General features: G+C 39.0%; 1 protein-coding gene across 1 annotated transcript; it reads left to right on the forward strand.

The window, feature by feature from the left end:
* The first annotated feature begins 942 nt into the window (after positions 1-942).
* gpr139 (G protein-coupled receptor 139) lies at positions 943-14,135 on the forward strand. The gene is made up of 2 exons (XM_034051686.3): positions 943-1,571; positions 9,268-14,135. Exons 1-2 carry the CDS (start codon positions 1,451-1,453, stop codon positions 10,203-10,205), a joined length of 1,059 nt encoding a protein of 352 aa, XP_033907577.1. The 5' UTR covers positions 943-1,450; the 3' UTR covers positions 10,206-14,135.
* Positions 14,136-16,954: the final 2,819 nt, after the last annotated feature.

Below are 16,954 nucleotides of genomic sequence, written 5' to 3' on the forward strand. Positions count from 1 at the left end.
TCGCTTCTCAGTCATTTGAAGAAACACCTGCAGTTTATAGAACACACTTTTGATTATTATTATTTAGTCATTTATCCAGAGCGACTTACAGAGATTATGGGATGAACTATGCATCAACATCTGCTGCTGCAGAGTCACTTACAATAGGACCTCGTTGGTTTTACATCTCACCTGAAGGACGATGCACAAGGTGGTAAAGCAACATGCTCAGGGTCACACACAATGAGTCAGTGGCTGAGCTGGGATTTGAACCGGGATCCTCCTGGTAGCAAGCCCTTTTTTTTAACCACTGGCCCATCAAGCTTACCTTATTGCATGTTGTTATGTAATTAGTGTTCTGTAATAGATTAAAAATGCATTTGTGGAAAATCAGTTTCACTCACAATGGGCAAGACAACCAACAGATCTAACAGATAGTTCTTGGTTGGTAGTTGCTTCTTTATCCTCGTGACTCATGATTTCACAAGGAAAAGTCACGGCTACCTTAAAAAAAATTCCGAAGATTTGAAGATGTCCTCTATGGATAACCGATAGTTTTGGAACACAAAAGAGCTGCAGACCAGCATCAAATTATATTTTCTATTCAGGGCTGTTGTTACTACCAACTGACATGAAAAATGTAGCATTGGCCAAAAAAGCCAGCCATGAGCCATGAGCTTTATTGATATCTTTTCAGACCAGACTAGCCTTGCCTCCATAGAGGGTCCCAGGTTTCCTTAAACTTCCCTTGAGGTGACAATCATCGAGGAATGGTCATTATGAGGGAGCCAATCACATAAGCTGCCGTGCATCAGCCAAAGTCTGAGTTCCTACCAGCACCCAGCTCCCCCCCGCCACTCCTCCTCCTTCCTCTCTCCCCACCCCCTCCTTAGCAGGCACCACTGTCGGTAACAGCAGCCTGGCTCCCTCTCTCCTAATTAATATCTCTCAAGCACAGAGCTGGAGGCAGCAGGTGCTTTAGTAAGGATGCTCTGAAGGGGACGCCTGCCTGTTGGATAGAGAGCCACAGAGCAGGGAGGGAAACAGGCTGAGAAAGAGAGAGGGAGAGAGAAAGCCTATTTCTGCGATCACAAACACACACACACACACACACACACACACACACATACATGTATACTGAGTATCTCCATCTCATAAACTCATCCCCTCTCATCTCAGTCTCTCTCCATTTCACATACACCCATACTTATCGGCTGTCTATCACACTCCCTGTCACACTCACACCACTCGCAAATACACACGCGCACTCACTTTCTCCATCTGTTACACAGGCACAAGCTCGGTCCACAGTACACATACACCCAAACTCATACACTCCTGTGTCTCACACACACACACACACTGTGGCTTCAGCTATTTCTTAAGCACCGGCATCTCTCACATCCACAGCTGTGGATAGAAGATTTAAACCCGAAGCCAGCTAAAAGGAAAAGGACCAAAAAGCAAGTCGATGGAGCACAGTCACATCTTCGACAGTGTCTTCGACAACAGCACAGAGCTGTCCCGCGACTGTGCTCTAGGTTTCCTGCCTGTCATCTATTACAGCGCCCTACTCTGCCTTGGACTGCCAGGTAAGATTCCTAGCCAACTGTGTCGGGGGGAAGTAGTGGCACAACCGTATAGCCTTTTAATAACTTCACTCTTGTATTAATTGTAATAAATGAATACAATTTGATGCAAAAAGTTAGTAAATATATATTAAGCTATTTATAAACTAACAAAAAATGTATACTAGAAAAAAAAATCATTTTAATGACACGATTGACTTTTGAATCCTGAAGAAGGGATCTGATTTCTGCTGAATATTTAACATAGGTTAATATATATTATACAAAATGAGCAGCATTTAGTTACTAAGCTAGTTGTTAAAAAAAATAGTCATACTACTCTATGTGTGTCTTGCTTTACAGCCTTTTACTCTTTCTAAATGCAGATTACAGGGTGTGGAGTAGGAGGTACATTCTTGAAGCATATTGAATAGATCTCTGTGACCTCTTGATACACACATTTCTTGTGATTTAAGGTTAGGATTAAGGTTTATGTGTACATACTGTACTATCTGAAGCACCACATGCCCAGTACATACTGGTAATCCTATGCATTTCCATGCTACCCTGTCAGTATATGTTATTATTATTACTTTATTTCTTAGCAGATGCCCTTATCCAGGGCGACTTACAATTGTTACAAGTTATCACATTATTTTTGCATACAATTACATTATTTTTTACATACAATTACCCATTTATACATTTAGGTTTATTTTCCTGGAGCAATCTAGGTAAAGTACCTTGCTCAAGGGTACTGCAGCAGTGTCCCCCACCTGGGATTGAACCCACGACCCTCTGGTCAAGAGTCCAGAGCCCTAACCACTACTCCACACTGCTGCCCTGGAACGCTGAGCAATGTTAGTCCCAAATCCATTGTTTTGCCTTTAGTGGCAATGCTGTGGTTTGCTAATGCTGCTGCTAACTTCTTGGGTAATACACTGGTATTATAATGCTATTCAAACCCAGCAACTGAAATAAATTATCTCCTGCTGTCTAGCCTGGACAGAGCAACACATTAGACTGTCCAGACTAAATCTGGAGGAGAGGCAACACTAATTGAGATAATCAACATACCTGAATTCAGGAACCTGTTAAAGTTCATCTCAGGTCATTTCCAATTGCTATCTGTCCAACGATATTATTATTATTAATTTTTTAGCGGACGCCCTTATCCAGGGCGACTTACAATTGTTACAAGTTATCACATTATTTTTTAAATACAAGTACCCATTTATACAGTTGGGTTTTTACTGGAGCAATCTAGGTAAAGTACCTTGCTCAAGGGTACAGCAGCAGTGTCCCTCAGCTGGGATTGAACCCACGACCCTCCGGTCAAGAGTCCAGAGCCCTAACCACTACTCCACACTGCTATGATGGCATTGTAAATTAAATACAAGTGGGCTTTTCTGCAGTAACAAGGAGAAAACTTAACATTCAGCCTGCACTGCAAGTGATTGGAGTACAAGCAAGGATAGCCTTGGTTGTCTTGTTATTGACGCTCAGAGTACTGTATTCAGCAGTGCAGAAAGAATCTTAATGAACACACACACTGTTCTACTCTAGAGAGAGAGAGAGATTTATTTTAAGTTTACATTTGGGGGAAAAAAAACATGAATGTAGAATTGAGGGGTCAGACCCAAACAGAATGCAATTTACATGTTCTGGCGTTTTTTATCTGCATTAAATGTCAAAGCACTTCACAAACAACCGAATCATCGAGCAACCGCTGGAGTGCAGGTAACTGTGATGTCTCTGAACCATCTAGTTTGAAAGCAGTAAACTTTTTTTTGATAGATTGCAGAATACTGTAGAACTGGGACCTCAGAGGCAGTGTGATCTAATGGTGGAGAGTAGTTGGAGAGGGAGGTTGATGTCATTTTTAGAGCTGACCTAGTTTTTAGAGCAGAAGGACTTGGAGGCAGTGTTGTCTTTTAGCTAGAATGGAGAGATATACTTTTCTCCATGCTGTTTGGCCTAGTGGTTAGAGCCATGAGAGATTAGGAGAGAAGCAATGTGGCTTAGCGGTTATAGTGGAGAGACAGAGAGAGAGGCTGTGTGACCCATGGGTTAGAATTGAAGGACTAAGAGAGTGTGGTCTAGTGATTGGAGTGAGAGGCAAGTTGGTTTCAGGGGCGAGGCAGAACACAGAGGAATATTCTCTCCATAACCCTGGCATCTGACAAAGTTCCCCAGACGAGGGATCAGTGTAATTAATTCTGCTTAATAATATTCATTTTAAATGTGCTAATAGTATGTACCATATATACAGCGTGATTGTATGATAACAAATTGCCCAATTTCTATGGCTAGGTGGCGGTCCCCTTATAAGGGTGCCTGATGTCAAGGGGGACCCTGAGCCAGGAAAGTTTGAGAATCCCTTGACCTAGTATGTAGATCTCTGAGTCACTAGCAAGACAGCCTTTACCACAGAATATTAGCAAACTCCCTCTATCCTTTCCAAAAAATAGGGCAACGGCAGAGAAACTAAGACATCACACAGATACATACTTAAACCATGCAGCTGGTGCAGAAAGCTGTCAGTACCAGATGACGGTGCTAGGAAGCGATCCCTGCTGATCCCCTCTCGGAATGCTTAAATCTTTAGCACCCCAGGGAGAGCAGCTATATCCCATCCCTGGCAGAAGGGTTGCAGCTGGAACTCGAGTTCCTTTCAGCTCAAAATGCTGCATTTCCACAAGGCATGCAACTGTTGCTGTCTTACAAGCTAGTACAGCCTTTACATAAAAGTAAAACAAATTATCTTTTGGATAACATTAGACAACCAGTGTATTAATCTAATACCTTGGAGGTAAACTCTTCGGCTAATTCCTTTATTTCTCTAATCATCTAATACGTTTACCTGAAAAGTTTGTCACTGAACCTAACTAGAGATTTATCTGATATAAAACCATGTTCTTTTTTTTCATGGATTATTAGCATGGTCAGACCTGTTGTGGCCATCTAACTATTGGAAAACCATTACCAGACCATGCTTGTTATAGGGCACCACTTCCAAACCATGTTACATATACAGCTTATTGTTGTACCATGACTAACCCTGAAACAGTCAAGGTTCAGCAATGGAACTAGAGTTTCCCGATTGTAAGGATAGTTTCACCTCAGAGTTTATGACTAAGAGTGCTATTGTAATCAACAGCCCTTTGAATTGTGGTACTAGTTTATCCATGGGAAAAGCTCTCAAAAGTCAAAGACTAAGACACTGCAAACATAAAAAATAGCTGGGTCTATGAAATGAGGAAAAACATGCTCCTCGATTTAACTTTCTAGCACTTCAGGTTGACATGGTTTGAGATTTTTGATTTTTAAAAACTGTTAAAATTGATCATAGAGCGAGTTCCATGCTTGCCACCATCTTTACATCATTTCAGCCTCAGTTATGTACACATTAAAATCGGATTGTTTGCTGCCACGGCACATGAAACTAATTGGCTGAGTGGTCAATTGATTTCTGATATAGAGAGCATGTGAGAGGTCATTTTTGGCAGTAGCTTACCATGATAAACTATTCCAGGGGTAAGCAATGCAGTTTTGAAAAGTTCCTGCTGATCTGAGGTCAGGTTGAGAAATCGCTGTGTTCGACGTGGTCTGTCTACCGTTCATGACCCAGGTGACAGACTAGGGTTAGGGTTAGGGTTAGGGATAGGGTTAGGGTTAGGGTTAGGTCTGGGTGCCACTGCACGGTTGAGTGATGGGATTGGAAACGCAAGGACACGTATCTGGCCGGCTGTGACCGATGGCAGCGGAGCCTTCAGATCGCAGAATACCTGCCAGCTTCGTTTTTCGCCTATATCCTCATATGCCACACAAGCTGGCTTTCTGCTTCACACAGAGAGCACACCTGGGGCAGCTAATGCACAAACAGTCAAAAGGATCAAATCTGTTGAAGCAATTTTGCTCCCCGCCACAGACTGTGAGACTGTTCCTCTGAGTGAATGATGCAGACTAGCTATATTGGCATGTCAGCATGCAGTCCTGTTTATAAAAATGGCATTAGCATAATCAGCAAGGAGTTTGAATTTCATTACCAGAGTGCGGATCTCAATCTATACCGACAGATGACTGACACCGCCTCGGGAACCAAATTTCATAAAATGAATTACAACAATTTTCGGAGCGTAACTGCCTGAAAAAAAAAATATATCTCCATAGAGTTTTTGCATGATGCTTGTGACCATCAAAACATAGCTGAAAGTTTCATTTGTTTTGGGGTTTTGTTACTTTCTGTGATAATCATTTTCAACTCGTTATTAAGCATCAAGTTTTTAAATTGCATTTACAATGACTGTTGGTACCCAAAATGAAATGTTCTTTTTCTAGAATTTTGATGACATCATACCATCATCGTACTGTACTTTTCTAGATTTTTGATGACATCGTACCATCATCGTACTGTACTTTTCTAGATTTTTGATGACATCGTACCATCATCGTACTGTACTTTTCTAGATTTTTGGTAATGTGTGTTCCAAGCTAGAACGCTCCAGCTACAGCTGTCGTAAACCCGGATGGCTACAATTATTGTAAATGAGTAAAATTTTGAACATGTCTGTAATTTCATTCTAAAATCTTACAAAGTCATTGTAAACACTCATGTAATGCTCATTTAATTATTGGTAGGTTCTTATGATGTGTGATATCTGAAATATTAGCATAGCCCCACCTTAGGAGGCTGTGTGGTCCAGTGGTTAAAGACACTGGGGCTAATCAAGCTTGTAGTAAAACTTGTAATGGGTGAAACTGTTATGCAATAGGGGGCCATGTGGTCCAGTGTTTAAAGAAAAGGCCTTGTAACCAGGAGGTCCCCGGTTCAAATCCCACCTCAGCCACTGACTCATTGTGTGACCCTGAACAAGTCACTTAACCTCCTTGTGCTCCGTCTTTCGGGTGAGGCGTAGTTGTAAGTGACTCTGATGCATAGTTCACACACATCCTAGTCTCTGTAAGTTGCCTTGGATAAAGGCGTCTGCTAAATAAAACAAATAAATAACTAATAATAATTACACCTACTGTCTATCTGCCTCATAATTCAGTCTAATTTAGTACCATTAGCAGGGATGGAAATAAGGCTCCTAATGCAGTGCAGTTTTCTAATCCTGGTTTCACAAAAAATGTTGTGAGATACATGAGCTTGTTACCTATACACTGGCTAACAAGCTTGTAGTAAAATCTGGAATGGGTGAAAGTGCTATGCCATATACCTGATTGATATACCATTAGAATCATTAGCTGGGAGAACCATCAACAGACCATGGCATTGCCAGCAATGCCAGCACAATTTGGAACAAAAATAAGAACATGTGATACTGTACTATACAATGGTTATGCTTTGGCCTTCAATACAGAACCATTGTAGTGCCAATATGTTTTTCTTTACTGGATTTGACCATGAAGGGTTTTTTTTCTCCTGAATTGGGATTAACCAGGATTAGTACCCCTGCTATTCTTTGAAAGAGTGCCATTCTCCTGCACATAGAGCAGACAGGACCTCAATAGCTGATTTGAAGGGTAACACTTCCTACAGCACATCTCCTCCTATACTCACAACTTGCTGGAGTTCAGGCTGAGCCCACTTCCTGCAGCCCTGGAATTTCCTTGTGTGTGTGTCTCTGTGTGACTGCGTGAGTGATGGCAGGGGTCAACCCAGGGAAGTGGTTCGGTTGTTTGAACACAAACAGCAGGTGCTACTTAATTTGTCCTCATAATTTCACCGACTGCCCCCTGAGTAGACCCCAAAGACAAACTGAAAGAATAAATGCCACAGCAACAAGTGAAACCATCGGGAATAATATATATATAGAGCACAGCTGGCATTGTTTTTCACCAGAGGGGGTCAGCCCCTTCACAGAATGTCAACACATGAAAGGCTGGTTCTTACCTTTTATCTATTTCAGACAGCGTTTGTGTGCGTTTTGCATGCATTTTGTTGTAGTCAAGCAGACAAATGTTTTGGCTTATAAAATCTTACTCATAATGTGTTATGAATTCACAATGACCATGAACATATTATGATGTGTTTTTCTTAACATGTGTTTAGTTATAAAATCTTCTCTGTAGATTGGCCATGGTTTACAGCAGGTAATGGAGTTATTTTTTTGCATTCCAAAACACACAATACTGTCTGGGTATCAGCCTGACCTGGCCCAGCACACTTTATTTAACACATCTTTCACAGCAGATGTCTAACCTCAGTACCCTAGAGACGCCCCGGCAAGACCTGCCAGGGAAAATGATCTTGTGATGACAACACTAAGAAAGCAAGCATTGCAATCTCACAGGCTCTTTGTGATGTGGTAGGCACTCAGGCACAGGCACTCACACAATAGTCCTGTATGATACAATGCATCTTTTATTTTGTAGAGTGCATTCAAACTGAATGGAGGAGCTCAAGGTGCAAGAATATAGTCAACCAAAAACAAACAATGCAGGAAATGTCATCTAAACACCATTGCTATTTAAATCTGTGTGCCTCAAGGTAACTTCGACACTGTTTATGTAGTGCCATGTCTCCAACTGAAACAGGTTGAACCGTATTTAAATGATATTTTGGAATATTACAAGCGCCCTGTGTATAACATGCATCCTGTTTTTAACTTGCACCTTTTGTAATCTACCCTATTGAAAACCCTATAGTATACTATGTGACTGTGTGAGTGATGACATGATATACTACTACCCATGGCTACTGTGCACCTCTTACAACATATAACATGCAACCCTTATATCACACACTCCAAATATTTGTAATTATGTGTTATATTCTGAAAATGGCAGTATTATTCATATTAGTTATAGTTATTATTTCATATGCACTGTCACAAATTACATGTTTTATCTTGTTCCTTACCTTAATGCTAAATAGCTTGTTGTATTCTATTGATGTGGATTGCAATAGTGAAACAAGGAACCGTTACCCATGTATAAATGCAGGTGCCCTGCTTTTCCAACTTGACAAACTGGTATCAGTGATAGTCACCATCTTCCCCATCCCCAAATATTCCCCATACTGAGTCTAAAGGAAAATGTAATCAGGATCTGTGAATACTTGAAGATATATCACAGCTTTGTTAGATGAACATTTTGAAAAGTAATTTTTCTGGGTAATAAGCTGTCTCCACACAAAGATTAATGGATACATAAGGAGAGTGTAAATTAAGGGGCTGGGTGCTAATAGCCTTTGAGTTAGTCTGAAGCAGTGCTGTGCAAGTTTATTATCCAACTCAATAACTTTGGAAATTACCAAATAAAAAAACTTGTCAGCAATTAAAAACAAAAGGAGAGGTTGAAGGACATTCCGCAGTAACACTTGCCTTTCAGGAGCAGCCTAATCACTCCCAATTATCTGAGCGCATCCACAATAAAAGTACATCAATAACTCCTGAATACCAGACTAATGTCGTTACACAGTGAAAACGTTTTCTTTCTAACATCTACATACATTGGCGTTAATATTATTTAGCATATAAGGATACAAATACAGCAGGCTGCAACCCAAGCAACCATGAAAACCACTTACAAAATAATATATAGGATACTTCATAAACATCCCTGAAGTCCTGTAGTTATTCAACTAATGAGGGGCTTGTTGTTATTTGGCCATCCTAATAAACTCAGCTCTTCTGTAATGTTCATGGAGTATTGTGTTTATATACCCAGCAGAAGAAAAAGTATATTTCAATCTTTCTGTTCCTCTCTGCAGCCAACATCCTGACAGTCATCATCCTCTCCCAGCTGGTGTCACGGCGGCAGAAGTCCTCCTACAACTACCTGCTGGCCCTGGCGGCCGCGGACATCCTGGTGCTCTTCCTCATTGTCTTCGTCGACTTCCTCCTGGAGGACTTTGTGCTGAGACGCCCCCTGCCGCCCACCCTGGATAAGGTCATGCAGATACTGGAGTTTTCCTCCATCCACACCTCCATCTGGATCACTGTTCCCCTCACAATAGACCGCTACATTGCCGTGTGCCATCCACTCAAATACCATACCGTCTCGTACCCGGCCCGTACACGCAAGGTCATTGTCACTGTCTACTTCACCTGTCTGCTCACCAGTGTCCCTTACTTCTGGTGGCCTGACTTGTGGCAGGAGAAATACAACAGTACCTCTGTGCACCAGATCCTCGTGTGGGCTCACTGCGTGACCGTCTACCTGGTGCCCTGCTCCATCTTCTTCGTGCTGAACTCCATCATCATCCACAAGCTCCAGCGCCGCCGGAGCTGCTTCCGCCTGAGAGGGTACTCCACGGGCAAGACCACGGCCATCCTCCTCACCATCACCACCATCTTCGCCATCCTGTGGGCCCCCCGGGTGGTCATGATCCTCTATCACCTCTATGTGTCGCCCATCGGTAATCCCCGCCTGGTGCACCTGGTCACGGATGTGGCCAACATGCTGGCCCTGCTCAACACTGGCATCAACTTCTTCCTCTACTGCTTCATCAGCAAGCGTTTCCGGGGCATGGCGGCCGCCATGCTGAGGGCCTTCTTCCGTTGCCAGAAGCAGCCCAACCAATTCTATACCAACCACAACTTCTCCATCACCAGCAGCCCATGGATCTCCCCTGCCAACTCCCACTGCATCAAGATGCTGGTGTACCAGTACGATAAGAACGGCAAGCCAGTGCGCATCTCCTCGTGAAGAGAGGGGGCTCCCCCTGCACACTCCCCCAGACCTCCGTGGAGGATAGAAAATAGTTCCTTTAGTTTGTAAAGGCACAAGAGTCAGCCCTGCCTTAGCCATCAGGTGTTGCTAGAGGCTGGTGGTGTTTTACGTTGAGGAAGAATGGAATATAATGGTACAGATTTAGATGTGACTATTTATTCTGGACAGCTTTACGTAAATTAGATTTCTATGATCTTTTGTCCCAGTTAACAAAAAAATCAAATCCTTTCCGACAAGAGCACAGGGCCTGTTGCAGTTCATCTAACAATTGTAAAACATCTCAGTGAAACATGGTTGTGAGAGTTGTCTCTTTTTGCTCTCCTTAAAGATGTTTAGATGCCTGGTCATCGTCAAGCCATGAAACAGCGAGACACCTCCTTCTTATGGTGCAGACAGGATTGTTCCTTTTATATGACAGGTTTTATGTGCCGGATTTGTTCTTTGGATGTGTGGGTTTCCACCACACTGTGCTCCCAGTATCAGTTCAGTGAGATTCACGCCTCATTGAGGTGGATAATACAGTAGTCTATTCACAGAGACTCAGGCCAGGGAAACTTGGAGCTACATTACACTTTCAATTCAGAATTACAACCTTGTAATAAATGCAAGGACACCGTGAAAATCATTACCCACACCCTGAAGTTGGCTAAATTATTTATTACATCTACACAACTATATTTCATAGATGTTGTTATTGAATTGACATAAACTTGATTATCTTCAAAATCACAGAACTACATATTAAGCATGTGTAGAAAATATGGAAACTATGGTATGTAATCCATAGTAATACACAACTACAGCAACCTTATTAACGCTTTAAAAATAATGGCTGCAGCTTTAAACATATACTGCCATTCATATTTGTGATTTGTATTGTAGTAATCTTTTGTCTGGGTTATTTTTGACTGGATCATTGACCAAGGTCTTTGTTTAGGGAGTTATCTTCCATACAGATGTTGGTATTTACATGTAGTTCACACACAGATGTTTGTTTGATTTATTGCTGGGACCTAGAGTGCAATAAGGCCCCAAAATATTGTATGGTGTATTAAGATTTATAATACAAATCCCAACATTTATTTTAATGGATACAGAGACTGAGGAGGATATATTGCATTGTACATTTCTTCATGCTAATAGCAATCCACAATGTATTTATTTCTTTATTTCTTAATTTTGTATTTAACAAGGAGGTTCAAGCTTAAAACAAATATTTATTTTAATAAATATGAAAACATTATTTAGGAGGACATTTAACAGATCGGAAGTTGAACTTGTACACGTGAGCCTTGGGGGCTGTATCTTCAAAGAGTTCACGGCAGTTTTTAATTAACTCCTATTTGTTTGGTTGTATTTTTTAAAAATCTCCTTTATAAAAACAGGAGTTAAGTAAAGACGGGTAAAAACTTTCAAAATATAGCCATATGTGTTTGTTTTAATGTTGTTTAAAAAAAAGATATATATTATGTTTTATTTTAGAATTTTAGACAGTAATTATACAAAAGTAAACAGGAAGTAGCAGGAAGTAGCATTTGTTATTTGGACTACAGATAAGTGGGATGGAACTTATTTGGTTTCAAACATTTAAGGCTTATAAAATGCGTCTAATTTCCAGATAAGGTGACACACCCTCAGTATCAACCTTCATTAGTTTGTAAAATCAACATATGCAGTCCCTGTGGTAATAATTAGTACACAATAACGAAGAGCATGATTGCGTTGGATCTCTGTTACGTTAAAGGAAAGGGAGTAGTGATGACTCCAGGGAAACACGGGATACATAGTTCTTTTGTTCCACTTACAACTGGGGTGATTTGATGACTAAAACTGTCTTCCTTTTCCGTAGCACCTGATTTCTCAAGGGATTCGAAATGCTTCGTACAGTAAGTGAAAACACTGGGACATCACCAGAAGACGCTAGAACCTTTTAACCTCATCAGTGCCACAGGCTGCTTTCTAATTGACTATTAATTACTTACTCTCAGATATTAAGAATATAGAAGGGAGATAAAGCAATACCTGTCGACTCGTCACTACAGCTTCTAAACACAGTTAAACTGTTTGCACTGTTAAAGGTGTTCTAGTTATTTTCCTAGTTATTTTCTTTTTTTTTTAAAAATATTTTCAGGGTAAATTACCAGTATCTTGACATGTTTCAAAGAAAAATACTTAAGAAGTTTGTCAAAAGGTTTGCTCACCTCAACTTGAAGGCAATTCTTAAAGCAAACTTGTCTAATATAAAAAAACAGTTTATCAAATACTAAAATAGTGAGCTATCAGTTGATCAATTACTCATCTTCATCTTCAAAATGTAATTAATGTATGGAAGAAAGCATTGCCAAATGATTTTCACCTCAGACTTGTTTGTCTGTTATGCTATTTAGATTAGCACACAAATTCCACACTTCATTAACTTTCAAAGGAGGACCAGACCTCACCATGGCAACCGCAAACTGGTGTGGCTGACGAGCATCTACGTTGCCATAGAAACCTCTCCAAAGTCAAGGCGTGACAATGAGAAAGGATAGGGGCCTTTCTGCCCATAATGACGTCATCAGATAAAGTCTTCAAAAAAAAAAAAGTGTTTGTTTGTTTAAATCTCTTTCTCAGCTTTTTCGAAAATATTTTCCACACCATTCCTGGTCCTGTACCCACAACTTAATCTGCACGTATGCGAACTCTTTGAACAATAGCCACTGTCAAGAGCTGTCAATGACAATGAGAAGTCATTAACACCAGGCCCATAGGCAGTAAACACACACACACACACATAGCAGATCAAACTTGCACAACACATGTTTTATGATCACGTCTTCAAAGTTTATGACTGAGTGGTTTTTAAAGGTGGCCTATCTAATTTGAATCTCAGACTGAGGGGATCAGACAGACATAGATATTACACAGACTGTCTGAATTGGGAACTTCAGTTAAGATGTTTTCTATAAAGTTTCAGTGTTTCAGTTTTATAAGTATGTATGGATCTCACTGCTTGGGGACAGGGCTGGATTTGTACCTGTTCAAATAGGCCATCTCAAGGGACATGGTGCAATATGAATTTAAATGTCATTGAAGGAAAATGTAAAGCACATGTAGGTACAGAATGTGTGCCAGCAGCTGTAATATATCAAATAAGTGATATCTTATATCATTAGCATTATATGAATGACTGAATTTATTTATTTAATTGTTTATTTATGCTGGAAGTCTTTAAAAGCATAAATGGTACAGATAAAGTTAACCCAAGACACGACTTCAAATTTAGCACAGAGAGACGAGCAAGAGGGCATAAGTGGAAGCTGAGTAAAAGTACATTTAGAACAGAAGGTAGGAAGCACTTTTTTATAAATGAATGGAAAGTGAGTAGGATCTAAAGCACTGGGATAATTTAAAAAAATAAAAGGTGAGGCTGGTGTGCTAACAAGGGATGAGCCTTGATGGGCCGAATGGCCTTTTCTCATTCCCAAACTTTTCTAATGTTCTTATGTAATAACACTGGTGCTAGTAACACTTACCCTCCACTTCTCTATTATTAGTATATTAGGTTTCTCTGGCCTGTAAGATGATTCTCTGCTACAAGATAAACTGTGAGAGACAGGAATAGACTGTTCTACCTGTCGCATGATCTCACTGAACACTACGACCACGTCTTTAAAAATCTTGTTCAGATATGTCAATGTTTTTTTATTAAGTGCAATATAGATTTTGTGAAAGGGTTTAATAATTCCCTTTAATTGTTATAACGTATTGTCCTGATATGTGATATTTATAAAGCCTTAGTTTAGGGACCCATTATAAGTGGTTATCTATAAACATGTTATTAATTAACAGTATTAGATTATGATGAAAAATAATACATAATAATAACACAAAATGAATATAAAAAAGATTTGCTTTTATTATAGGAATGGTATAATATGTGGTTCATATATATATATATATATATATATATATATATATATATATATATATATATATATATATATATATATATATATAGAAACACTTATAACAGATTCCTGAACTAAAGTGTTAACTACATATCTATGGAAATCTTAATATACTGTACCACTTGATATTATAGATAGGGATCTGCCTTTTTTTCTTAGCCTGATCACTACAAAGTGTGAACGGTACCTCTTGGAGATTATCTTAGACTGTTCTGTCATTGTTTTTGATAGGTGCTGTACTTTATCTTAGAGACCTGTAGGCTAAATACAGTTCCCACCTTTGTAACAATGCTTCAAACCATCGCCATGTGAGGTTCAATTCATGAATGCAGCCAATTGAAATACAACAGGACTGTTCTGGAAGTGCTATGAGGAATGCCTGATAAACTGATTTGGATTGTATTTTTTTTGTGCCCACAGAACCTCACTGCCACATGCAGTGGTGAGAATTCTAAACACCTGCTGTAATACTGTTAATAGGCCACAGGCTGCCAGGATAGCACTGGGTTATATCTGGCTTGACAATGTTATAAATGGTTCCTTATAAATTGTACTTAGCCATTCCTCAGTGATTACCACCTGTAATGGAAAGTTGTGGGTTGACATTTTCAATAAAGTCCTCACTTTTATTTTTAAACTGTTCTCATGATACTAAGTTGTGCAGTCTTGGATACGAAAGCACCTACCTACTGAGCACCAACTCATAAAAAAAAAAAAATGCAGTGGTTGTTAATTGGTGTCCCTGGGGAAATGCTGTGTGAAGCCAGTGGTGGAAGGCCTCCTCTCCTCTCTACAACTTACTGTAGTCCAGGAGTCCTTTCATTGTCTGGTGTCTCCACCATCCAAGCTTCATTTCTCTTCAGGTGTCTCCACAGCAGAAGTACCTTTCTTACTGTGTGTACACAAAGTCACACAAGGTTGTTTTTTTTTTTTATTAAATGCTACATTTTATCTCACATCTAACCTAGTAAGGGCTTCTCTGAGCTTCATAGGGCTTTACACTGGAAAGGAGCTCAGAATGAAACAGTGTTCTGGAGATATTCAGAAATGATGTTCCCAACCCTGTAGGGCTCCTGAAAGCACTGGAGCTGTTTATTTTTTAATGGAGAATATCGTTCCTTACATAAACATACAGATCCTTTAGCCAAGACAAATTGTTGTATAAATATTTGCTCAGAACAAAAAATGTTATGTTATTATTTATTTCTTAGCAGACTTCCAGCACATGTTGCCCTTTGATAGCGCAGAACAACTTTAAATAATAAAAAAAAATGTATTCTAAAGATAATGGGTCCAGAGCTTTAACTCTTGAGCTTATTTCTTAATAATTATTAGCATGTATTTTTTTTCCCAGTGAGCCAAAAAGAAAAAACACAGACATTGAATTAAGAGGTTTAGAATTGTATGTTTTTCTCCTTTTACAAAAAGGTGCTAGCAACAATTTGAAGCAAGAAGCTGTTTTGATGAATTAAATAAGATTTCATATTCAGGATATGTTCATCGTCTGTTGTTGTTATTGTTGTTGCTGTTTTTTTAATACGGTTTTTAAGTTTCTCGAATACTGAACTTAATTTAATTCATAAAAAGAAAAGATTAAAACAATTTTAAAAAATACAAATTCTAATGAAAGCTTTCTGATTATAGTCCAACAATTCAAATCTAAGCAAAAAAAGTATATATATATATATATATATATATATATATATATATATATATATATATATATATATATATATAGATAGATATAGATATAGATATAGATATATATAGCTATAGATATATCTATAAGCTGAGGGCTGTCTATGTAGAAGTCTTTTTGTATTGCTGATGTTTTACAAAGTTTCTACTTTAGCTGTATCGATCTAAATTTGTAATAAAGGGCATTTTCAAAACAGTGTCTGAAGAGTCTTTATTCATATTACATTCCTTATGGGTTGGCATTTCTGGATTTGTCTTAGAATCAAAAGGCATTTTAAAAGCCTTTATTTCGCAAGGTGAAGCAAGTTTGAGGTTGCTAAGCAGGTTTTATGGTATTTTTAAAATAAGGGTTAAAAAATGCTGTCAAAATAAATAGCCGTTTTCTTCAGTAGTCTTGTGACTATTATAAACTGATGACTGTTTTCTAAAATAAGATATTTTTTAAGTCTCATGACTGTGCCTGCTGGCATAGTGTCAGGCTGTTGATAGTACCCTTTTCCCTTATCTTTAATTAACGCTAAATTCTAACATTTTTCCTGTGAACACACTAAAAATATTAAAAACGCTGTATTTCTACAGCTAGGTAATATAATTGAAGGTCTTTTCAAAACTATTTTTGTAACATTTAAGGTGTAAAAATAGGAGTTAATTAAAAACTTTAAACAAAAAACGCCTCTTAATTACACAGTTAAAACATAGTGATGGTTGTGAAGTTGCATCTGTGTTACATGTTTAATTGCAAAGTTATAATGATAGGCTGGACAATATATAATGGATATTGTGTATTTTTACAATGTAATTACAATGTAACTACATGTGTAATTGCAGTGTTAGACACACAAGCCAATATTTTCGACTATGGGAACATTGCAGGCAAATTGAAAAAAAAATCAATAGTGAATTTATGACATGGTCAATTTGTAAAATCTGTCCCACAATGTTTTAATTACTATTCTTTTTTTTCTGCTTCAACAACACAATACAAGAAATAGACCTGCAGAACGTTTAGACTCCTAGTCGAGTGTGCCAATGGCTAATTAGTGGAAATTTAATTAGGGATTTCTTGTGCGGTTCCAG

Source organism: Acipenser ruthenus, chromosome 22 (assembly GCF_902713425.1).
Source record: "Acipenser ruthenus chromosome 22, fAciRut3.2 maternal haplotype, whole genome shotgun sequence".
Classification (NCBI taxonomy): domain Eukaryota; kingdom Metazoa; phylum Chordata; class Actinopteri; order Acipenseriformes; family Acipenseridae; genus Acipenser; species Acipenser ruthenus.